Source organism: Bicyclus anynana, chromosome 18 (genome assembly GCF_947172395.1).
Source record: "Bicyclus anynana chromosome 18, ilBicAnyn1.1, whole genome shotgun sequence".
Classification (NCBI taxonomy): domain Eukaryota; kingdom Metazoa; phylum Arthropoda; class Insecta; order Lepidoptera; family Nymphalidae; genus Bicyclus; species Bicyclus anynana.
The window spans coordinates 5,097,165-5,123,338 of NC_069100.1; the positions used below are offsets into that span (position 1 = coordinate 5,097,165).

Below are 26,174 nucleotides of genomic sequence, written 5' to 3' on the forward strand. Positions count from 1 at the left end.
ATCCACAATATGAATAAAGAGAAATGTGTTACGAGTGATGACGTACTCAGTGTGCGAAACCAATGACAATTTTGCGACGCGTTGAGGCCTATCTAGCGATCTACGATCGATGTGTGTAAATTCTTGAAAATAGGCTGATAATAATGGTTATAACACTTCTATTTAAATAAATACCTTAGCAATATTCTCAAAGCATTTCCTAAGATGAGGTTGCACCGCTCTAGGATTGCGCGATTGTGACAATATCTCCAACAGCTCATCATCACTGAGGAAGAAGAATCGAGGGAACCGGAGTCGCTTCAGTTCCATGTATTCGTTCAGACCACGCGACACCACCGCCAAGAGATGTCGAGCTTCCACTATACTGTCAAGGAGTCTGCTATCTGGACATATGACCATTATCTGAAGGAAAACGACAACGATATTTAATTAATTTTCTAGGATATACCACAAATGGTGCTTTATTGGAACCATCGATCTCCTATTAAAAAGTGGATGCACAACCAGCGATCAAAAACGTCCCCACTCAATGAATGCCAAACACAACTTCTTGGCACTCAATTCAAGTAGTCGCATTTTCAAATTCAACGTTAAACTCAATCCTTAAGGTTGAATTTGCTCTGAATTTGGGATTTTATTCAATATTGGACTATATTTCAAGGCCTTTGGGTATAATTTTCTTTATCAAAAATAGCAATAGAAGGATTTTAACCATCTCAATTTGTCACTAATTGATAGTATCTTTAATAGTAAAAATCCTTTCATTTTCTCTTTTTATCATTTTTATTTTTTATTTTACCTTTGGACATGCTTGGGCAGCAGACATGATCCTTCGCCAGATCCTTTCCATGGTCCCATACTTTTTAGCCTCCATTGGCAGTTGTCGTGATATATCCTCGGACATGAAGATGGGCTCCAAATACATCCATTCCCTGACAAAATACACACTTGTTAAGCTTCAAAGTACTCCTTTTTTAAGGTAGTTACAGAGGGTAACTACTAATAGTTTTTTTTACCCAAGTAGCTATTCTGCTTTTTACCCTGGTAGGCAACGGGCGGAAATACAGCGCGGGTGTGAAATTGTGCGTGCGGGGAAGTGACGTGCATCAGTCGTGAGTTTTTCATTCATCGCTACCCGCCTCCCGACCCGCGCGTTGTGTTACGAACGAAGTTGCCAAGCTATGTATTCCTATAATACTAATAATCTTTTTAACATAAAAATGAGACCGACTTCAAAGACGTATTTCAGTAAATTTGATTGTAACACAAAATTACTGAACCGATTTTTTCATGAAAATGAAAAGATACCAGTAACATAATACTCTTTTAATCAAAATTGGTTAGTAAATGATGATGTTATGATGTTACATTAAAAAATAAAAACATACGCATCGAATTGAGAACCTCCTTCTTTTTATGAATTCGGTCAAAAAACAGAATAAAATTATTTAAAGGTGCTCCAATACAATTAACGTATCTTTTAACAGACAATGAATGTTTCCGCTGATTTTTTTACCGATATGTTAGGTACATAACTCTTCGTGAAATATTAATCTCGACTTTAATTTGAAAACTTTGACTGGTTACTAAGCTTACCGAGATTTTCTGGGAGGTTATCCGAGAAAAGTGAAACTTACTTCTGACATTCCATCCATTCTTCCACAACTTTTTGGGTGAGACGTATCTTATCATCCCACTCCTGAATGCGAAGCTCGAAGGCCGCTTTAAACGGACTAAAGCCAAGTTGTTGGGTGGTGAGGAAATGTTCGTCTAACAGCTGAAGTGTGTCATCAGGTATCTTCATTATGAAAGTTCCTGGAAAGTAAAATTAGCCTACTGTAATATTTGCGCACACTCTGGTGATCAGTTGATCACTCGGCTAATCACTTCCACTCGGTTGAACACTATATCTACTTAGAACTATCGTGGTACGTACTACTGTAGCACCCAAGTGCGACTAATCCCCTCTTTATCCGAGGCCTATATTTATAGACATCTATTGATAGTCTAGGCTGTTGACCTGTTACTAAACCTACTAAGTTAGGTGTCTTCTAATTTATAAAAATCTCGTGTGCCTTCTTTCTAAATGGCTCGACTGATTTGAATGTTTTATTTTTCTATATTGGTGTAACCAATATAGAAAAATAAAACATTCAAATCATAGATCTAAAAATGTTTTTTACCTTAGGGATAAATTCCAAGAGTAAGAGTAGTGGAAGGATCCTATATTTTTTAATCGCAATTTTAGTAATTTTGAAAGAAATGTATACCTGAGGCTGAGCAACGTTTCCCAGCTACTAAATATCAAATTTATCAAAATACCCATATTTGTACACAAATATACCAATGTTCTGTTTCGACGTTAGAAACTGATTTCTTTTTTAATTTCGTTTTTAAATTCGAAATTAAAAAAGAAATCAGTTACTTCTACACAGTTCCATAAGTTAGTTCTTCCATCATCTCGTTACCATATCAATCGTTCTTACTATTTCGAATGCATTCCATTTCATTCGAAGCGCAAAGTTTCCTACATTAGTTAGCCTTTTTCGCTTTATTACATAGTTTTCCTGCAGAGGATACCAACCAGTATTCTTATATGGAGTCACTTCCATGATTCTAGCCGCCCAATCGTTGAGCATCTTGTCCAAAGACTGTTCAATGACGTACTCTTTGCTCGCCAGCTCTCCGATCTCGGCAATAAGTTCGGCGTGCTGGTCGACCCCTTGCTTCAGGCACATCGAAAACGTCTGTTTATCGTTCATCGTTACAGTTATTCCTATTGAAACATTTTATTAAAGTTACTAATACGAAAGCGTTGCTATATTATACTTGATATTTTTGATTTGCTTTTACTCTCAGACCAATTATTGTATAGGACCTGCCTCGCTAGACGTTACTTTTCTGTCAAAGTATATGATCAACGATCTAATGCGATTATAAAAACTGTCTCTATAGAATCGATATTAAATAGTTGTAATCGTGTTCGTCGGTTAAAGAGCTCCGTAAAAATACCTTTTTGTGTAATTGAATTGTTTAAAAAACGGGCAAAAACTTCTAGTTTAGTATAAGACATATACCAAATCTAAGCTCGTTTTCTTCAGAAAATGACAGACAATTTTGATCGCGACTATGAGTGCCATACAGGTCCTTTTATAATTGGTCTGAGGCTTTTACCCGACAACGTAAAACCAAAAGGTGTATAACTGCAATAGTCAGTGTAAGTTTGTACTTTTACAATATTGCTGCCTACAATTAACCTCTTCCAATAGCTGGATTCTAATCGATAACTGACGAATTTATTCTTTTTGTAAGTACTCTTACTACTTTTCAAATTATAATTTAACTATAGCTCCATCACACAGACAGTAGTCTCAAGGTCCCAGAATAATTTTCTAATTGACATTAGCTTACCAGCTTTTTCCATAAATTCATTCCAATGTCGTTCTTTCATTCCTGGATTTCTTACAGCTTGTATTACTGGTATCAATGGTCTGAATTCATCCATATCATCCTAAAAATCATTGCTGTATAAGAAAAACATCGTGAGGAAACCTGAGAATTTTCGTAATTCTCTTCGTTTGCCAATCCGTTAGCCTATTATTATTATATACTAGCGGACGCCCGCGACTTCGTCCGCGTAAAAATTTAACAATAACAATTAGGGATAAAAAATAGATGTTGACCCATTCTCATAGATACCGGATAAGCACAAAAAATTTCATCAAAATCGTTCAAGCCGTTTCGGAGGAGTATGGCAACAAAAACTGTGACACGAGAATTTTATATATTAGATTAACTATTAGCCTAACCTCTCTCATACTGAGAGGAGACTCGTGGTCAACAGTGAGCTGGATATGGGTTGTCAATGAAAAATAAGAAAGTCTATGTATAGCACACAGCTTGCTACTGTAAAAAATACCTTGCAAAAATTAATAAAAAGATAATCTCCTATCTTCGTTTACTTTTAGCAATTAAACTATATCATTTTATACTGATATTATAAAGAAAAAATATATTGTTTCTTTACATTAAATATGCTCCAAAACTACTAAACCGATTTAAAAAAGAGGTTGTTTATTATATTTTGCGCACATTCTAGCAAAAAGGGCTCTTGATTTCCAAGATTCTGCGAAGTATAGTGATTATAAAATAATATTTACCCGAATGTTAAGCGCAACATGTTGCACTTTCGGCAAATCAGCAAAAGTTCGTATACACTTGATGATGGTCTTGTAATACTCATTGACGGAAGGCTCTATGGTGTCAGCGTCTACGTACATTAGCGGGTTGTCAAACCACACCTCTTTGGATTTGAGGAAGTCTGTATTGCAAAAAAAAAATAGTAGGTTTTTATTTCTACGGTATATAGAACTTTTTTATGTGTCTTGTACGGACGGCAAAGAAGAGATACAATAAGGAATGAGTATATAAGAGGAAGTCTGAAGGTGGCGCAAGTGACAGAAAAATTGAGGAGTAGAAGGTTAGCTTGGTATGGACATGTAATGCGTAGGGAGGAAAGTCATATTACTAGGAAAATGTTGAATGTGGAAGTGGAAGGACATAAGAGGAGAGGAAGGCCAAAGAATGTTGGAAAGAGGACATGTATGTGTAAAAGGAGTGGATGATGAGTTGACGAGTAATAGAGACGAATGGATGATATTGACATATTTTTCCGACCACACTTAAGTGGGATAAGGATAAAGGAAATGATGTATGGACGGCAAAAATAGAACACAGCTCTAAGTCCCCGGCAGCCCGGTTATTCCTGGCTCTGGCAGCGTTTACGATAAGAGTGTTAAGTCTTGTTTTTCAGTGATCTTTATTTTAAATTCATGAAGTGATTGAATATTTCAAAAATCACATCACTGACAGGTATTACAAAAAATGTGGTGCCTGGAAGTTACTTTATTGATGATGACGACGACGACGACAACGACGACGACGACGACGACGACGACGACGATTGATGATGACGATGATGATGATGATGATATCACATACCTGACGCTGTAACCCACAAATTTCTGTATGGCTCAAACTCTTTAACCAATCTGTTAAGATCTGCAAATGGCACTACCGGTTGACCAAACAGTTTCTGCCTCTGGTTGAGTATACGGCCCCAGTCTTGGGAATCTTTCATGCCTTTCCAGGCTTTCTTGATGTCGTTGGCTATTTCATGTACCTGAATAATTAAAACCATCATCAAATCCAGTTAATGTACTTACATAATACGCGACAGCAGCTTTCTGTTATGGATTAATAATAATAGATTCCCTTTAATTATCCACGAAAACCTATCAATCCTTTACATCCTGCGCTACGTAGAACTGTCCTTGGTGCCAATTCTCCTATTCCTAGATTAAGTAAGACCTATAATAATATCAGTTCTAAAGTTAACATTTGCTCTAAATCATTATACAGTTTTCGGAAAAAAATCATCTCTACTTGGTACTCTTATGACTAAAATGTGCTCATCTTATTACATTTTCTTTCTTTCTTTCATTTTTTCTTCTTTTTCAGTTAATACTAGTGCTTATGTTCTTCATTTGTGATATTTAAGTTAGTTATTTACTGTTCTTCTTTATTTCATGCTGTGTTTATTTGTAAGTAATCACTACACTTACAGTGATTTATAATTTAGTTACATTTTATTATTTTAGTTAGTGTAGTGATTGTAAATAAACGTAATAAATAAATAAATAGTCTTGAGCCCTTTTTTATTTTGTTTACGAACGCGTCCGATACGAATGATGGGGATATGTTGACGCCTATCATAAGTATCACCAGTTTCTGCTGTAAGTTATCATTCCTTTTTATTAATTAAATCTAATATCTATAGAATAGTGATTTGATAAAGATTATTTATTGTCAATTTTATACATTTTGTATCATCATTAGCAACACATATTCATCTCGAGACTCGTGCTCATCAGTGAGTCAAATAAAGGTTGGTAATCATGATGATGAATGATAATGACGAGTATTAAGGTAGGTACTAGTATTATAAAACCGATACCCTTCCGAAATCGCTTTGCAACGTGAGCGCCATACACTGAGCTGTGAACATGTCTATCTTATCGTACAGTGTCTGCTCGTCTTGCAAGTGAAGCTTCCAGAACTTCTCTTGTTCCTCTTCTAAGAAATCTGTTGTAACCACAACCTAAACAAAAGAAAGGTCGAATAGTAAACACACCATCGTTAACTCTATAATCGTTTTTATAACTCAACAGTATGAGTCTTGAATTCATCTATAGCTTTCTCTGTCTGTAGTATCATGTTAGATAGAGATGAAATCCAACTCAAATAGTCGAGTTTTAAAATCATTAGCGTTTCAGGATATTAAATCGAATGCAATAGAAATAATGGTCGAGTTAATTGGTACTACAAGCGTGTTTATTCTTAATATACATTTTTTTAAAGATTATTAGCCATATCTTTTAAATATGAACAATATTCCCATTCCCCTCCATTTTTTTGGGAAATACTGTATTAGGAATGGGTACGACAATAGAGCAACGGAGCGGGGGTCAAACCACCATCCCTCGGTGATGAATCCAACCGCTCTTACCGTTGAGCTATTGAGGCTCTAAATGGTGAGTCTCAGTTAAGTTGCCAGTTGACTGAAGGGTCGTAGTTGCTAATTGCCATAAAATTTCAACACAATAATGTGAGATTAAAATCTATGCCTACAACGAAGTCAAAAAAAACTTTCAAAACAATATAAACGAAAGTTGAAAAGATTTGAAAATATTGTTTTTATAAGAAAAACTGAAAAATAGATTTCTTTGAAATAATGTTAAATTAAAAAAAAACTTACCTGTTTCGTAATATTCAAGGGCCATCCTATAGCTTCCCACAGTGCTTTGAAATCTTCATTTTCCAGAGGAAAATAGAAACCGTCCAGTACTTCATAATCCTAAGATAAAATAGTTGTAAATATCAATACGATATTTATTTTTTCACTGATACATTATATATTTAGAATAAAATAAAATTCAAGAAAATAATTGTCAGTAGGTAAAAGCGGCGAAGAGTCCAAACAGGCCGATTGCATTAGATCTTTTAAAAATCCATACACAAATATTTATTAATAATGAATATATTGTATAATGGATGTAAGATAAACCGGAGTTTGAATCAAGCGGTATGAATTTCCTTTTCTTTGGGACGTCCTTATGTCCCACGCTTAATTTCCCCAAAATTCCATCCTTCGCCACTGGTAGGTAAATTTATCTTTAATTTGCTTTTTAATTAAAATGCTTGAATATGAAATAAATAAATAAACTTAGAGTATGGACTTTTTTCATTTGTTGTTGTTTCAGGTTTTGGCATTCCAACACCTTGTAAATTCACCTGGTAGGGATCAATGATATCACGAGGGTAAGACGGATGCATACTGCTGAAGACCGTGGTGTTGGAAGTAGGAAGAGCTGGTGGGAGGCTTGAGCCGTCGCTAGCTACCACCCTACCGGTAAAGACGTACCGCCAAGCGATTTAGCGTTCCGGTACGTCGTCGTGTAGAAACCGAAAGGAGTGTAGATTTTCATCCTTCTCCTACCAAGTTAGCCCGCTTCCATCTTAGACTGCATCATCACTTACCATCAGGTGAGATTGTAGTCAAGGGCTAACTTGTAAAGAATAAAAAAAGGAAGAAGGAGAGGTTTTTCTCCAGCAGTGGATATCCATCGGCTGATAATGATGATAATATTAAAACTTACAGTATGAACTTTTTTCATAATATCTTCTTGGGTCTTCAAAGCAAACGGTATAGATTCCATCCATTCCCTGATCTCGAACACGTGTTCTATGGAGTTGGGCTTCTCTCCTAGTTTCCTCATGATGTTCTTGTAGGCTTGCAGTACGTCATCCACCACCAAGCGGATCTCTTCAGACCACATTGTTAGCAGTGCCTTCATTATTTCTGTTCGTTTCGTCACTAATATTTGCTGGAAAAGAGCAATAAGCCGTGATAGTCCAGTGCGGATTTTGTGATAGGGCCGGATTAAAGAGGTCTAAGGACGGACGAAGTCGTGAGCGTACGCTAGTATTACATAAATTGATAGTAATTTTCGTATTTGCCATCATCTAAAGTTGTAAGATGTTAGATGATCTAAGTCTAACATGATTCAACGAAATGATTTTCTATCTCCATATACCCACGGGATGCGTGATGTATAATTTCTTAAAATGCACATAACTGAAAAGTGCTTGCATCTGACCGGATTCGAAGGCATCAAGGCAGAGGTCATCCTTCCTCTGCCTTCGATTCGGAAGATAGATTCATGATAGTCCAGTGGATTCCTATCAACTGGACTATTACAAATCTATCTTCCGAATCGAAGGACTGTCACTTCTCTTTTTAAAATGGTTAAAACGGGGTTAAAGTGTTTATGTAATCGTTCAAGTTTTGCGTTGGACTATTCTATAGTATAAAACTTTTAAACGGACGAGGTCGCGGGCATCCTTTAGTCTATACTAATATTAGAAAGAGGTAAAGTTTGTGGTATTGTAGAGGTAACCTCTGGATCTACTAAACCGATTTTGAAAATTTTTTCACCACCAGAAAGCCATGTTATCAGTGAGTGTCACAGGCTATATTTTATCCCCGTACTCTCATTAGAACGAAGGCTAGTCGGTTGTAAATAGAAAATTACTTTTAAAGTGTCAACATTAAGTGCAAACGGTCCAATGTTGATATACTGCGGGAGACGCCAAATTAAATCTTGTTTTTCGTCGTAATGTATTTGGATCTCTTCCCGCGTTTCGCTTGCAGAGTGTTTCTCTTGACGAAATGCCCTTTAAATTGAAAATAAATATTCAAATCAGTAAATCAAAACGTATTAAATAAAATTTACGTGTCTGTATATATTTTGTATAATCAAATGCTTCTAGTTTATTCTAGGCTAGTTCACGGCACACAAAACAAGCTTAAAACATTTTGTCTGTCTTTTTGTCTGGGCTAATCGCTGGAATGTCTGAACCTACTTTGATGGGGTTTTAACTGGAACATAGAGTAGGTAGGTAATAGCAACATGACTGAACAGTAGTCGAGGTCATCATCATATATAAACGTCCACTGCTAGACATAGGCCTCTTGCATTGACCTCTAAGCACAACAGTCTCGAGCTGCCAGCATCCAGCAGCTGCAACCCGCTTGATATCCTCGGTCCACCTAGTGGGGGCTCGACCGACACTGCGCTTTCCGATGTGGGGTCTCCATTCCTGCACCTTGGGACCCCAACGTCCATCGATTCTTCGAACTATGTGGCATGCACATTGCCACTAGTTGAGCTCTGTCAGTGACTTTGGTTCGTCTGCGGATCTCATCATTTCTGAATCAATCACGCAGAGAAACTCTCAGTACAGCTCGCTCCATCGCCCGCTGAGTGACTCTGAGCCTTCTAATAAGGCCCATAGTTAGCGACCAAGTCTCGGATTCGTAGGTCATCGAGGTGAAATTAATTATAACATCACAGCTGGCAGTATTGCACTGAATTGCTAATCTATACTCTATGTCTATACTTAATGTTATAAAGAGGTAAAGTTTGTGGTGTTGTAAGGGGAATATCTCTGGATCTACTTAACCGATTTTCAAATTTCTTTTACCACTTGGAAGCCACATCATTTGTGAGTTTCATATGCTATACTATATTATGTACATATCCCCGTTTTCTCACCAGAACTACAGGGTAGTCCGTCATAAAAAAATTCACTTACTCAACGTATTCCTCGATATCCAGTACAAATATATCTTTATAGCAATCGTATTCGTGCATGTACGCTATTAGTGGTATTATTGCTTTTCTGTATGCCTTTAGTAATCTTTCTCTGTAGTCTACTACATTCGGTTCCATGAGACCTACAATTATGTACGTACAGATGATTTAACAAATCATTTACAGATCAGATACAGTTTGGATCGTGCTGCGTTGCAAGACCCAAACTCATGACTAAGGGCCCCCATTTGGGTTCGAAACTATTCGGGAATACTCCGACATCGTATCACTTGAGTTTAAGATGTGTTAAATTATCTTTTAAATGAATTGATTATGAACAATTCATTTAAAAGATAATTTAACAAATCATAAGATTTGTTAAATTATCTGTTTTTAAAAAAAGTGGGCATATCATCATCATCATCATATCAGCCAATGGACGTCCACTGCAGGACATAGGCCTTTCGTTGGAATTTCCAAACATCACGACCCTGAGCCGCCTGCGTCCAGCGAATCTCTGCGACTCGCTGGGCGCAGTCATCAATTCACTGCGCGGTTCTTCCTTTCTAGTGTGGGGTCGCTAATCCAGCACCTTGGGACCCCAACGTTCATCGTCTTTTGGAACTATGCGCCCCCATAGTCGCTTCAGTTTCGTGACTCGATAAGCTATGACATTATTATACTGGTTGAATTGGAGGGTTGAATTTAAGCTTACCAATGGATGTTAAGAACAACTCCCTATCAAACACGAGTCCGGTCATGATCTTCGGATGGACTTGCGGAATGAAATGACATCGGTACAGCATTTCCCGGAACAGTCGCTGGATCACTATCTGTTTTATATACTTCAGTTATAAGTGTGGAGAAAGGAGATGGTCGATTTCAGGTCCACTCTTGCACCCCGTATCATTTAAATTTAAAAAATACAAGGATATGATTAAAATCTAAATATATGAATAAATCTAACTAAATAAAAAGAAATAAATAAAATTAAAACGCAAGTTTTTGAGTTATATCAAGAAGGCGCCCTTAAAGCAACTTTGACATGACAATTGACAGCAAACGTCAAATCGACTACTGCAATGAAAACGTCATCAATCCGCTATTATTACCCATATTAGTGTTGCATTTCTTGGGAGAGAATGAATATTATTTTAAAAGAGTTAAAGTGAATTCGCAGATTTGTATAATCAAAAATAGTTAAAAAATATATCTTCTTTTATTTCCGCCAGGGTACAATGACTGATCACGGGCTCCATACAATTTTGGACAATCTCTTTTCATCTTTACACACTATGAGATAAAGGATAAAAAAAAATCATACCCACTTTTCAATCTAGGAGAGGTATCGCAAAAAAATATTTCTCAAGATTTAATTTTACGACTTTGTTTACATTTTTTTAATGTACATATTAGTTACTACTCATGCTAATTATACGAACGATCGCAAGGATGGACGGATAGACAGACGGACATGGCAAAACTGTAAGGGTTCCTTATGGACTACAGGACCCTAAAAATTCAGAACCGGGACCTGGTGATCAGAATACTGATGACAGGAATTAGGATACTGCACCTCAAATTGCTCCGGACTGGTGGTATAATACGGTCCATCGGCAGACATCATCAGAGAGAAGTAGAACAGGGTGATGGTGGACGAGCGAAAGGGGGTGTTTATGAGGTCTCTGGAGTCCCACTTGAAGTCATCATCGCAGACATATGTACAGAGGCAGGGGGTCTCGGTCAGAGCGACGAACATTGCCATTGACTGTTCTATGCAGTAGCGTAGGGCGTACTAGAAAGATACAAATTCTTATAAAGTCCGGTCGCTCAGGGATCTGACAGGTCGTGCGAATGGGACGAACATATTCAATTACAACGGCCTCGATTTTAAGCACGCTTACATGCGATAGAGATACGGTATCAAATGAAAGGGTTTACGGTCAGGAATAAAAAAAAAATAGTCAAGTGACTTAAATCCAATATTTGTAATTTTTAGTGCGTGCTAAAAGCGTGTTTTTCAGTTTTTTTTAATTATTTAAAGTTATTGTCCTCTCACTCTCATGTTACATCGCCCATTCGATCACGATCTGTCAGAAATGCAATCGCTGAGCAGCTGGACTTTAACTTTACAAATGCAAAAATTAGTCTGTCTGTCTAACTGTTTGTTACCTTTAGACAGCACTGAAACGATTTGGATGAAATATGGTGTACAAATATTCTTTTTCTTTCATAAATATATACAATAATAAAAATTTTCTACTCTTCTAGTAATGAATTAATTGTAAATAAAAAAATTAAAAACAGTATAGAACATTATTTACCTGCATTCGGAACCTAACGAGTTGCATAAACCGGCACAGCTTACTGATACCGTAAAAGTCCCAGCTCCTCTCATAAATGTTAAACCATCTACAATAAGTTATAAATAACGGTTACAACATTTTAGCATTGCGAGTAGCATAAAGAAAATGTGAATCGCTTGGACCAATAGCAAAAAGGATAAAAAAAGGAGAAATAAGGATTAAATTTTACTTATTAATATACGAGTCAGAATACTCGGCTAACATAGCACAATTAGTTATACTACATAATATCTAATATTTTTTTTATAGCACGGCATTTAACTAAATAAGATTCAGAATCATAAGATACAAAAGGCGTGTTAGCCCAATGGATATGACCTCTGCCTCCGTATCCGGAGGGTGTGGGTTCGAACGCACCTACAACTTTTCAATTGTGTGCATTTTAAGAAATAAAATATCACGTGTCTCAAACGGTGTACCAGTATACCAGAGTATTTTCTGAATTCTCTGCGTGTGTGAAGTCTACCAATCTGCATTGGGCTAGCGTGGTGGACTATTGGCCTAACCCTTCTCATTCTGAGAGGAGACTATATAGATTTCTCACCCTTTGCCGACGTCTCTGTAAGACATTCGTATCGCATGCGCTGTATTATTCAACCACGTTATGTTCAGGTATTTAAGCATCTGTAATAATGAAAATCATTGGCATTTTTTTAAACTAAGAGAATAAGAGGGGAAAAATTTTCTCATCCAGCAAAACGCTTGCGTAGAACGTACGTAGCGTTATCGTAGATTGCTACGACACTGCTACGTATTTGTAGACGGTTAGGCTTCATTCGCACGAGATTTAAAAAAGCGATGCGTAAAACACAGCGTTGGTGGGCTTAGCGTATGGTATTTTTATTATTTATTATTATTATTATTCTTAACAATCTAGTGATACTGATCCATACCATAGTTGTACAGTGTTGCTGCGCTGCGTCGAACTCAGCAAGGCTGACATTTCTGCCGTAGTTGGCCGTAAAGAACAGCATGGACTCCACCTGGATATTGTGAAAAAAAATAATTTCTTTACAAATTCAATTAATTAAGTGAGACCTTGGTCATCCAGGAACTAACCTAGCCACTCATCTTACCACGTTACGATCGGTCGTATCCTTAGTTAAAAGCAACTATGCGTGACTCTCATTCCAGGCATGACGTCCGGACGTATGATTTACAATTTAGGGTTTATTAACACGACGGCGGTCGCTGACTGCAGTTGACTGCCGCCGAGATGTCGTCGACTGCAGTCAACTGCCGTTGACTGCCGCCAAGACGTCGCCGACTGCTGTCTCGGTAGCAGTTGCTGCTCGTGTAAATGAACACATAAGAAGACAGCCTGGAACTGGTGCCAGTAACTAAATAGTTGCGAAGTAAAATATTAGTTTGAACCTATAATGCTGCACCTATAATACTGTCAAGGGACCACCAACCCGGAGTGGAACAGCATGGTGGGGCGGAGCTCTATACCACCTCTCCTACAAGGAAAGATGCGTGGCCCTGTAATGACTAGACTGATAATTATGAACTACAACTTCGAGATGAAACAAAATATGTGAATGTTCATTTAAGAGCTATTACTAACAAGGGTCGAACGTTTGATATTTTTATTATTCTGAAGATAATGATGATTTATTTTTGACTAGGATAGCTAGTGGTAGTGTAGTAGGGTAGCAGGGCTAGCTAGTAGAGTATTCAGACACCCTGAATGTTGTATTGAGGTTGCGTTGCGTTGCATATATCCGTGGTAGAAGAGCCTTAGCCAATTAAATAAAATTAACTAAGAATTGAGTCTTCTAGAATTATAATATTATCCATACTCTGCTTGCAGTTCTATTTATTTCTTAGGGCTACACTAAATTCGAATAAAAACCTTTTAGGTTCACCTTAAGACATTCCTCCACAACCATATGTATACACGTCACAGATTCCATCAGCACGTAGAGAGAGTACCACTGGTTATGTTTCAGTCTGCCGGCGAAGTCTTCCATGTCACATGGATAGCGACCTAATAATAAAGCAAATTGAGTATTTTGCTACTTTTCTTTTGTTAACTTAACCCTACGTCCAATGGTCACAAGTCCTTTCAGTCTTTCTCTTCAGTTTCTTTTCAGTTTTTCTCTCTGTCATGCGATGGACCCGGCATGCACCCGCATGGTGAATCCATGGATTGCGAAGATATTCGTCTCTCTCTTTATATTTTGTATTAATTGTACCAATCTATTTATATTTATTTTATAATAGGTGCTAGCGAATACGACTTTGTCTGCGGGAAAATCGATGAAACTGTCATTGGACTATTGTTTAAAAAAAATGGGTATAATTTATTTTCAAAAGATAGAGACTCATGGACTTCTTTGTAGAAAGGTTAAATGTGACTTACCCACCATGCATTATTATTTAATGTCTCGATGGTGTTAGAAAGCATTTTTGGTCAAAACTCAAAATCTTCTTGAGTTTTTCTGATACTTCCAACAATTATCGTTATATTATTTTAACTAACATACATACAAGCTTAACAAATTATATACTGAACCCATCTTCATAAATCACCCTATCTAGTGGTAAAAACGGCATAAAAGCTCGTTCTGTATCCTTTAAGTTTAATGCAATCAGACATATATGACATACGCGACGGAGGAATGAATTCTATAATAATATTATGTACAATGTAATACTACTACTACTACAATATACTATAGTAATACTAAGTTGGCAGTTTTAGTTATTCCATAAAACAACCTTAACATACCATAATCAGGTACAGGAGGCACGTAGTCTGGAGAGGGTGGATTAATGAAGTTATACAGATTGGAGTGCTTCAGAATTGTAGATATTATTTTCATTTTCCCTTCTATTTTCCTGTAGTTATTCTCCACCTGATTTTAAAGTAAATAATGAAATGGTAGGGTGGAACGTATCGATTTTATAGACGTAATAAAAAGTCCAAAACTACGACAGAATAAAAAGACAGACAGACAGTTCAGACACCGATTCCTGAAATAAAAAGTGACGCCCCCAAACTCTGCCAGTTCGCATATACACATACCTACATGCTGACAAGCACACATAATATGTAGACTATTTGATATAATATATGATGTGATCAGTGATGTGAAATCCTACTAATATTATAAACGGGAAAGTTTGTGTGTGTGTATGTAGGTATGTTTGTTTCTCCTTTACGCTGCGGCTACTGAAGCGATTTGGCGGTTTCAAATGGAAATAGATTTTACTCTGGATTAACACATAGGCTACTTTTTATCCCGAAAAAAAACACGGTTTCCCAAGATTTGCGAAAACTTGATGATTTTTATGGTATGATTGTTTGTTACTCTTTCACGTCTCGGCTACTGAACCGAATCACCTAAAATTTGTAGTAGAGATAGATTACAGTCTGGATTAACACATAGGCTATTTTTTATATCGGAAAAATCCATGGGTTCTTTCGCATGGACGCGGACGAAGTCGCGGGCGTCCGCTAGTAGTATATAATAGAATATTTACGCACCTCTTGTTTGAGACCTTGTAACTGGTCCTGGGCTACTTCTAAAGCTTGTTTGTGAATCAAAACCATATTCAATATGGCCGGCATGAAGTGTAACGGCATTCTGGGCAGCGCGTCGAGGATCAGGCAATCCAAATATAAGTAGAATCTGTGTAAAATAATAGAGTATTACAGTTTATTTATAAGCCATTTTCCTCTAAAGGTGTTGAAAAAGTCCGCTAGGAACAGCACCTGGGGAAGGTAAAAAAGCCCAAATAGACTTAAAAAAATATTTTCATGTCATTTCTATCTGGGCTTTATTATTCTATTTAGGCTTTTTTATTTCTTTTTGGGCCCGGTGGATTTACAAAAAGGTCCTGGGTTAGATCCTCAGCTGGGCAGATTGAGATTTTCTTAATTGATCCAGGTCTGGCTGGTGGGAGGCTTCTGCCGTGGCTAGTTACCATCCTACCGGCAAAGACGTACCGCCAAGCGATTTAGCGTTCCGGTACGATGTCGTGTAGAAACTGAAAGGAGTGTGGATTTTCATCCTCCTTCTAACTAGTTTGCCCACTTCCATCTTAGACTGCATCATCACTTACCATCAGGTGAGATTGTAGTCAAGGGCTAACTTGTAAAGAATAAAAAAAAGTATGTTAAATTATTACCTAAAATTATTCTCCACTTCTTGACGCAAGTTAATCGCAAACTTTACGCGCTCGACATATGTTTCAGGGTCATCGGCCTTGAACATCAAACGAATACGTGGAATTCTGCAATTAGACGTTTTTTTCCATTATTGGGAATGAGATTGTATTTTATTTATTTATGTATATTTTATTGCACAAAAAAAATTACAAGCAAAATAGAAAAAAAACATAGTAAAGCATGTGCAAAAGCGGCCTTATTGCTTATAGCAATATCAACCTGTACCTGTAAAGAATGTAGCTCATTAGAGCCATCCGGGACCCGACCCGCACCGCCTCGCCTTGAGAGGTTAGTATTCTTTGTATGGGCATGCGCTCACTACACACTACATCAACTCCGTACCATCATCAGATCGCCTCGCTCGCGAGGTGTCCACTCGGGTCCGAGTGGACCACTCAATGATAGTTTGCTGATGACAACGCGGCGTCCATCCGTGATGCACCTGTCGACTACAAGTGGACGCCTATCGACGAGTTGGTTAAGGTCGAATCCCGGTGGCTCTAATAAGCTACGACTTTAAGGATAGTTTTAAGTTAAGAAAATAAAAAAAACGAAAAATTACAAAAACATATATTTTGTGTTTATACATTAACCTATATGATAAGTATTACGAGTTTGAATAATAATAATAATAATAATCGTAGGAATCATGATATGTAGGTCTCGTTTTATTTTAATTGATTTTCTGCATTTTAGAGTTTTATTTTTATGGAATTCGTTGACTTTTCGTAATTTACGCTTAGCATTTTTTCCGTCACTGTTATCTTTTGATATAAGCAATAAACTTAACCAAATCTAATTTTTGCACTGGTAAGTTTAACTTACAAACCGTAAATTTTTGACTAACATATATTGCATTATTTTAGTAGGCCTTGATGTCAGCTATCACCCTGTAAAGTCTGTCGTAATATTTACGGGACACCCTGTATATAATTAAATCTAGCTTTAACTTACTTGAAACGTCGTTTCGAGCCGTCTAAAGTCATAGTTTCCCATTTATCCGTTTCCTTGTCGTAATTGAATACAGCTACGTTTGTCCACTGAAAAACGTAAAAAAGAGTTTAGGGTTAATCATTTAATTATTATTAATATAGCTACTAGCTAATATGCCAGCAACTAACTAACAGTGGTATTCATAGACGTTGTATGGGGCACCTCCAGGGGATGATTTCCCGCTGAGTGTCAAATTCTCAAACAAATAAAGGTTAAATTCGACACTTATGCTGAATGAACCATTGGGGGTGCCCCTACAACGCCTATGAATTCCACTGTAAATGCCTCATTTACATTGGTCTAGTGATTCGCTTATGTGGCATAGAATGTCCTGGGTTCGAGTCTGGGTCGGGCTATGAAGAGCTTTTATTTCTTCTAAGAAATTTTCAACGAAAATTACACCCCGGAATCAGGTAGGTGGTATTACACCCTGTGCTTCGGAGAGCATGCGAAGCCGTCAGTTGGTGAAGGTCATTATGCGGGTGAAATACTGCGCGGGTATGAAATCGTGCGTGCGGGGAAGTGAGGTGCATTAGTCTTGGGTTTTTCATTCATCGCTACAAGCCCCCCGGCCGGCGCGGCCCATCGGGAGTGTTAGGAACGAAGTTACCAAGCTATAATAATAGACGTGATGTTGGAGCCCAACCCCCGGAAATAATCGGTTACTGGGTATTCTTGTCAGCCAGCGAGTCCTACATACCCGGGCGTAGATTGCACGGTTCTATCTGAGCAGTCTGTGGATGGAATGCGTAAAAGCATTTCTCAAAAAAAAAAAAGCAAGCAGGTACCTCATACATATTGTTGATCATCTGTATCATATCCGAATAAGGTTTGATCGCCTTCCCTTCTAGTCTGGGTATAAACGCCAGCGCTGGACACGGGTGTTGCTCGCCGTCTATGTAACCCAGGCTTAACCATTCTTCTGGGATTCTATGGAAACCTTAGGCTTAATTAATTAATTTCACACATTCATAGTAAAACTTACAGGCTAGTACATCATTTTTAAGTTGGTGGGTACGACAATAGACTTTTATTAAACAACTAGCTGATGCCGCGCGGTTTCACCCGCGTGGTTTTCGTAACGAAAGAATTTTTTAAATCGGACTAGTAGTTCCAGAGATTAGCGCGTTCAATCAAACAAACAAACCTTATATATTAGTGTAGAGTATATATAGATAACAATAGACTAGTTGACACTTTTTTTGAGTGAATAAAGCGGGATTCTTTCGTTGAAAGCAGGACATCGTAAAAAAAGTATATGTCGTAAAAATACGTAGAGCCATTAATAAAAATGTGGACAGAACCGCTGACCTAACCTTGGTCATCGGCTCTGCCAATTACAATAGGTATGCTATGCTTAACCTCACTAATCGCTTACAAAATAAACTACTCTTAATTTTACTATTTTACCCTGGTAGTTGTGGTAGAGGAAGTACATCGAGCAAGTCCCAGGACTTGTGACCATTGGGTGTGGTTTAAAGGCGCCTTTTAATACTAGTAAACACTCACCAACCCTGCCCGACATGCTCTCCATGCCCACAGTAAACAATTTAAGATCAATAATTACTTCATCACGAAACATTATCGAACAAAATCACTAACGCAACAAGCAGCATGACGCCTCAAGCTGCTCAACAAAGAATTGAACCAATTAATAGCCCAAGTCACTAATCACTTTCCTTTTCTTAATAACACTACTTAACACTTCACTATTTCACTATACTTAACAAGTAGAAGACGATTATTCCATCTTAAAAACGCGATTAGAACTGAATTACTAAATCAGCAGACTACGGAGACAGACGGAGGCAGGATGCCTCACTAGACTGAATACACAGTGACGGTACACGCGTACGCGCCATTTGGGACGCGATGCCATTGGATGAGAGTTACGTGATCTCCTATTGGTCGATCGCCGCCACGTTCGTTATGGTGGTAACGTTTTACAATCTTAATTACTTCAAGAGTAAATAATCAAAACCTAATTACATGAAAACTTGATTCTAAATTTATTAAATTAATTAACGTAGATTTTGCTGACCATTACGACAGCAAAATCTCAACACAGAACCTAAAGAGTTTCTTTTCTACTGCTGTCACCTGTCATCATTACTTGAGAGACTAATTATTAATTAAATCAAAACGGAATAGTATTTTGACTGCAAAATGATCAGACCACTAGATAACAAGTCGATTCGAAATAACCACAGAGCAAACATGACAACTATTAGGTCTGAGGCCATAGAGCCCTCAGTGAGCCAAGCTTCCCCGGCGACACGGCCATACTGACGTGCGGTGCGTGCTCTGCAGCGCCTCCAGTTCTTTTCTGTAAATAAAAAAAAAAAAAAAATTCTGAAGCTAGGTACTCTCACAATTAACCTAGGCTTTGTTTGAATCTAGAAACTTGTGTTTTTCGAATAGTTAGTTACCTTAAACAAGGCTGAACTTTAGTATCTAAAATTAAAATGTTTAGTTATCTTGGCTGAACGTGACAAGGCTGAACTATAAGACGTGTGACAACACAAACTTGCTATGAATGTTGAGAAAGAGAATATTTATAAGTTTATTTCATATTGACGCTTGCTACACGCGACAACAGCTAATGATTCAAATGTACACTGCTCGCTCCACGCGACAACAGGTAATTATAATTTATATTGACACTGCTCGCTCCACGCGACAACAGATAAATATTATAATTATAAAATAAGTAAGTATGTTGTGTTTTAAGTGTACACGTAGACACTGCTCATAATTTTCATATGAATACAGTTATAACGTGGTGTGTAGTATAGGTAGGGAATCAGGTGAGATAGATCCACGTCGAAGGCTCTAGGGGAGTTTGGGAAGGTCGATGCTGTGGTGCTAAGCGGTTATCTAGCGCCGTGGTCCACAGGGGATAGACAAGGTTGGTCGTTATACAAGGCACCTCAGGCCAACGACATCTTTTGGTGGTCGCTGGTCGGCTCCATACGCCAACGACATATTTTTAGTGCCACATGGCATCTTTTGGTGGTCGCTGGTCGGCTCCATACGCCAACGACATCTTTTGAGTGCCACATGGCATCTTTTATTAGTTATAAACGACTCCACGCCGCCAATAAGTAAAATTATAAGTATTCTCATTACTCTTTCTTTTAAAGTGTTTGTGATGATGTTTGTGTAAATGTTAAAATAATTGAAACTATATTCACCGGGAATAAATAGTCGACGCAGTGGTCGATGTAGTAGACGACACAGGCAGCACGCCAGTTCCAGCGGTCGCAATAGCCGCAGGCTGCAACGACTGCAGAAGTAGTAGCGGGCTGCGCGGCTGTAGTGGCGTTAGACGTTTGACACCGTTGATACCAGAGGCGGTACGGCCGCCAGAAGATCACCAGGGCGAGCAGGTCGCCTCAATTGGTTATCTGTGACCCTGCAAGGCCTCCAATGACGACCAGATACCGCTCTTGAGCACTCTGTGTACTTCACTATAAGGATTGCTAAACAAAGGTGAAGCGACGTTTGGTTGTTTTTAATTAAAACCAAGTAGTCTACTTACTAATAGTGGTTTTTTTTTACCACCGCCTCGGCCATTCTACTTTGGATGTAAACATGCAGGGCTTCTATATCGATGACCCTACTGTCAAAAGTCAACTAGATTAAGAAGTTTAGGTACTACACAATTTTATTATTAATATAACAAGTATTTCGTTACCTGGAGTCACTATGTGTAGTTCGTTGCAATGCCTGTCACAATAAGCCTTGGAAGCTTCTGAGGAATTGTCTTCCATCATCAATAATTTATTTTGGGGATGTAAAGAGTCGGACAAGTTCTTAAAGTAAACCCTTGGTACAATCTGAATTAAATGAAAAGTAAGAGACGCAATCTAACTTAGAAAAATGCCGTACGCTACGTAAACGCAATATCTATTTTGAAATTATCGGTAAAAGATTCGCACACTCGGCTCAAACCGTCGCGGTTTTTAACTAAAAGTACTCGACTCGCAAACGCATAACGTTTGCAAACGATAAATCTTAAAAGTAATACAGATTGCAACGTAATGAACATTTCTCATTTTTTTTTTTTTTTTTTTCTTTTTCTCTTTCTTTTTTTATTTTTCTCTTTGTCTTTTACGTTATTACATTATTTACTTGGATGCGATATGGCGACACGGGCATCACGGCAACCATTGCCGATTCAACTCACTGACGCATCAATATTAAATTATCAAAACTATTTTACGGTTTTAAGTCACAAGAAAACCCGTTAAGCGGTAACTGAGGGTAGTTATCAAATAAAATTAATTTCATCAGGGATTTCACAAATTTCAAATTAAGTTGCACTTTCATTGTCAATGTCAGGATTTGGTACAGATTGACCGGCAGAAAGGGATCGCTGGAGCGATACCACTTCTGATGTCGTAAAAATCGTAGAGCCATTAATAAAAATGTGGACAGAACCGCTGACCTAACCTTGGTCATCGGCTCTGCCAATTACAATAGGTATGCTATGCTTAACCTCACTAATCGCTTACAAAATAAACTACTCTTAATTTTACTATTTTACCCTGGTAGTTGTGGTAGAGGAAGTACATCGAGCAAGTCCCAGGACTTGTGACCATTGGGTGTGGTTTAAAGGCGCCTTTTAATACTAGTAAACACTCACCAACCCTGCCCGACATGCTCTCCATGCCCACAGTAAACAATTTAAGATCAATAATTACTTCATCACGAAACATTATCGAACAAAATCACTAACGCAACAAGCAGCATGACGCCTCAAGCTGCTCAACAAAGAATTGAACCAATTAATAGCCCAAGTCACTAATCACTTTCCTTTTCTTAATAACACTACTTAACACTTCACTATTTCACTATACTTAACAAGTAGAAGACGATTATTCCATCTTAAAAACGCGATTAGAACTGAATTACTAAATCAGCAGACTACGGAGACAGACGGAGGCAGGATGCCTCACTAGACTGAATACACAGTGACGGTACACGCGTACGCGCCATTTGGGACGCGATGCCATTGGATGAGAGTTACGTGATCTCCTATTGGTCGATCGCCGCCACGTTCGTTATGGTGGTAACGTTTTACAATCTTAATTACTTCAAGAGTAAATAATCAAAACCTAATTACATGAAAACTTGATTCTAAATTTATTAAATTAATTAACGTAGATTTTGCTGACCATTACGACAGCAAAATCTCAACACAGAACCTAAAGAGTTTCTTTTCTACTGCTGTCACCTGTCATCATTACTTGAGAGACTAATTATTAATTAAATCAAAACGGAATAGTATTTTGACTGCAAAATGATCAGACCACTAGATAACAAGTCGATTCGAAATAACCACAGAGCAAACATGACAACTATTAGGTCTGAGGCCATAGAGCCCTCAGTGAGCCAAGCTTCCCCGGCGACATATACAATCAAAAGTTTTTGAATATTTATGTTACAAATGGGCAAATCGAATGTGAATCCGCCACTGTCTTCATTAATATGTTTCAAGCCAATCCTTTGAACCGCGATAGCCCAGTGGATATGACCTCTGCCTCCGATTCCGGAGGGTGTGGGTTCGAATCCGGTCCGGGGCATGCACCTCCAATTTTTCAGTTGTGTGCATTTTAAGAAATTAAACATCACGTGTCTCAAACGGTGAAGGAAAGACATCGTGAGAAAACCTGCATACCAGAGAATTATCTTAATTTTGTGCGTGTGTGAAGTCTACCTATCCGCATTGGGCCAGCGTTGTGGACTATTGGCTTAACCCCTCTAATTTTGATAGGAGACTCGAGCTCAACAAGTGAGCCTGTAGTGTTTGTGTATATATACTCGAGCTGAGAAAGTGAGCCTGTAGTGTTTGTGAATATATACCCCGGTAGTGGGAGAAAGCGGGCAGTAGGTCTCTGTCATCGAAAGAAGGTGGACGGATAGTGAATTGCTGCTATAACAGTAAGGACAAGGGACCTTACAGAGCTTAATGTGGGTTGATATCGATCAAAATCCTTCACCTGCAGTCATAATCAGTGTTGTCAAACGGCTCCAAATCCATCTTCGGGAAGACGCTGTATAGACTGTAGTATTCTTCATCAGTCAATGGGTACTCAGCAGGTGGTATTAACAAGTAGGGTTGGATCTCGCGTTCCCGTAGCATTTTCTACATTGGGATTAGAAAGTTATAACTTGGCAAGTGGCTTAGGAGTATCCCTAGCCCTTGACTACAATCTCACCTGATGGTAAGTGATGTAGCAATCTAAGATGGAAACGGGCTAACTTGTTAGGAGTAGGATGAAATCCACACTCCTTTCGGTTTCTACACGACATCGTACCGGAACGCTAAATCGCTTGGCGGTAGGGTGGTAACTAGCCACGGCAGTAGTCTCCCACCAGCCAGACCTGGACCATTTAAGAAAACCTCAATGGGCCCAGCAGGGGATCGAACCCAGGACCTCCGTCTTGTAAATCCACCGCGCATACCACTGCGCCACGGAGGCCGTCAAAATAAAAATTAAGACAATTTATGCACATTTATCCGCCTCAGTCAGTATTCATCCTATAAAATGTCGTCAGTCTTGGATTCCATAACGACTTAGTCTAAAAAATAAAAAAAAACATAGTCTATCAATGGAGGCCGAATCGGAAATATCGCTATCTCTTTCGTCCTATCGCAATAAAAGAGATGACTATATTTGAGAATTAGTGCTATTGGTCGACAATATGTGATTTTGTTTTCTCGTGAAAACAATATCACTTTTCTCCTTTATTCTTAAGAAATGTGGGTAAGCGCTACTTCAAAGTGGATTTAATGGTTTTTTTCAAAATCGGTATATTTCTGCCCCAATGCAATGTGATAGCTAATGATCCCTACTATCACCCCTTAAGGGAACGCTATACGTTTCCAGTGAGCCTGTATACAAAGATTTTCCACTTAGTCGTCATAATATTCGTATACAGCAGAATATAATTAACCTTGATATTAGCAGCTAAAAACTTTCTTCGAAGCCTTTCGATCTTGACTAGTCTTGGCAGTTCTTTGGGCATGACCACACTCAGAAACTGTAGCTTCGGCACGAATGTTTCAAATGGGAATTGCTGAAAATATTTTAAGGTTAATTTTCAAATCATTTATAAATAACATAGCTGATGCAGATCATGTTTGCATGCAGCGAAAATAAAGCCTCAATATAATCCAGTGATTATGCAAAGTGACTCAACCCCAATACGTCTTGGGTTCGATCTCCGCTGGACTATTGTCGTACCTACTTACGTCCCCAACAGACGGTACGATCGCTACGAACTCGTGGGAAGGAAGAATAAAAATATATTTTTTGCGTCAAGTACGCAGACCCGTCATGCACGCAGCGACCAACCCACGATAAGTTGTAGCCGTTACCGCTGCAGGATTGTAAAAATAATTTATGTTTGGCGGACATAACACAGAGTTTTCGACTAATTGTAGAGGTACGGAAAAAGGAGTGTCATATATTTTTTTTTTTTGTAAATTGCGTAATCCGAATTGGTAAATAATATTGCCAATTACTTTGAGACTTCTTAAGTTTAATTACTTTTAGACTCCTTGTAAATTTTAGCTATTTCCCCTCATTTAAGTTTCTTTTGCAACAATAAACAAACTATTTCCTTTAAATTTAACAAATGTTTATGCGTTAAGGCATAATAATCAAATGAAATTTATACATAAGAACGAGTTTTAATGGTTTTAATTGTCAATTACACTGTTTCTTTTTTAAATTAATAATTAAGATGATTACAGATGTTTCTTATATACTTACGATACTGTCATCTTCACTGTACGTAGTCCATCTCCCCGGTGGTAGTAACACTTTGGGCTTCTGAGGCCTTGGTAGAGACAGCAGCATTGGAGCAAGCTTGTCAGTTTTGGCCTTAAATTACAATTAAATTTGACAGCCTCTCTAAGACTACGTTACATTAAACTTTGGGTACGAAACTGGATGTATTAACAAAATATATAGGAATTTATATTTTGCAAATTAGTTAAGGTTACATTCGATATTCGCTAACTCGAGAAAATTTTAGACGATTGTCAACTGAGCCAGTTTAAAATTAATATATTATTTGAGTGATACTCATCGTTCGTATTTAATTGTTATAGTATTTAATGTATGTGTGTAATAGTATATTGTTAGATGTGATAAACCGCGGTGCACTCTTAGTCTTCTAAACTAATATTTTAAGAGGTAAAGTTTGTTTTAGTGGCTAATCTCTAAATCTACTGAACCGTTTTTTAAATTCTTTTTCCAATAGAAAGCCACGTCATTTGTAAGTGTAATAAGCTATATTCATCCCCTTATTTCGACGCGAACGCGTACAACATGCATAAAACCGCGGGGCGTCTGTTGCTTTATTTTAAACTAACAGCGCTCCACGGTGTTACTCGCGCAAAATAAGTATGTACCTACACGTAATTTAATTTTTCCGCGATAATAAGTAGCGTATGTGTTAATCCAGGTTATAATCTATTTCTATTCTAAGGTTTAGTAGTGGCAGCGTGAAAGAGTACCAAACATTCATACTTCCATGACCATCAGTTTTTCGCAAATCTCGGGATACCACGGACTTTTTGGGACAAAGAGTATCCTTTGTGTTAATCCATCATTAACTATTTTCGTTTTAAATTTCATCCAAATTGGTAAAGTAGTTGCGGCGTTAAAAAATAACAAACATCCATACAAACTTTCGCATTTATAATACTAGCGCATGCCCGCGACTTCGTCCGCGTGAAATTTAGTTTTTCCGACATTCCTCGAAAACCATGGATAATTTTGGGACAAAGAGTATCTTATGTATTAATCCAAAGTATTACCTATTTCCTTTTTAAATTTCATCGAAATCGGTTAAGTAGTCGCAGCGTTAGAGAGTAACCAATATCCATACAAATTTTCGCTTTTA

General features: G+C 37.9%; 1 protein-coding gene across 1 annotated transcript in view; it reads right to left on the reverse strand.

The window, feature by feature from the left end:
• LOC112049809 (dynein axonemal heavy chain 1-like) overlaps positions 1-26,174 on the reverse strand; it is a 74,449-nt gene that overhangs the window by 48,033 nt on the left and 242 nt on the right. The window contains exons 2-27 of the mRNA XM_052887049.1: positions 25,037-25,147; positions 24,216-24,338; positions 23,258-23,403; positions 18,041-18,182; positions 17,214-17,299; positions 16,220-16,324; positions 15,576-15,720; positions 14,817-14,943; positions 13,951-14,072; positions 12,976-13,065; positions 12,627-12,706; positions 12,041-12,128; positions 11,293-11,511; positions 10,432-10,549; positions 9,718-9,859; positions 8,655-8,796; positions 7,719-7,946; positions 6,818-6,916; positions 6,017-6,160; positions 5,002-5,182; positions 4,161-4,321; positions 3,412-3,511; positions 2,585-2,776; positions 1,638-1,815; positions 800-932; positions 175-402 (exon numbers count right to left, since the gene is read on the reverse strand). Of these exons, the coding sequence (XP_052743009.1) occupies positions 175-402; positions 800-932; positions 1,638-1,815; positions 2,585-2,776; positions 3,412-3,511; positions 4,161-4,321; positions 5,002-5,182; positions 6,017-6,160; positions 6,818-6,916; positions 7,719-7,946; positions 8,655-8,796; positions 9,718-9,859; positions 10,432-10,549; positions 11,293-11,511; positions 12,041-12,128; positions 12,627-12,706; positions 12,976-13,065; positions 13,951-14,072; positions 14,817-14,943; positions 15,576-15,720; positions 16,220-16,324; positions 17,214-17,299; positions 18,041-18,182; positions 23,258-23,403; positions 24,216-24,338; positions 25,037-25,147 (3,630 nt within the window). The remainder of the gene's footprint in view (positions 1-174; positions 403-799; positions 933-1,637; positions 1,816-2,584; positions 2,777-3,411; positions 3,512-4,160; positions 4,322-5,001; positions 5,183-6,016; positions 6,161-6,817; positions 6,917-7,718; positions 7,947-8,654; positions 8,797-9,717; positions 9,860-10,431; positions 10,550-11,292; positions 11,512-12,040; positions 12,129-12,626; positions 12,707-12,975; positions 13,066-13,950; positions 14,073-14,816; positions 14,944-15,575; positions 15,721-16,219; positions 16,325-17,213; positions 17,300-18,040; positions 18,183-23,257; positions 23,404-24,215; positions 24,339-25,036; positions 25,148-26,174) is intronic.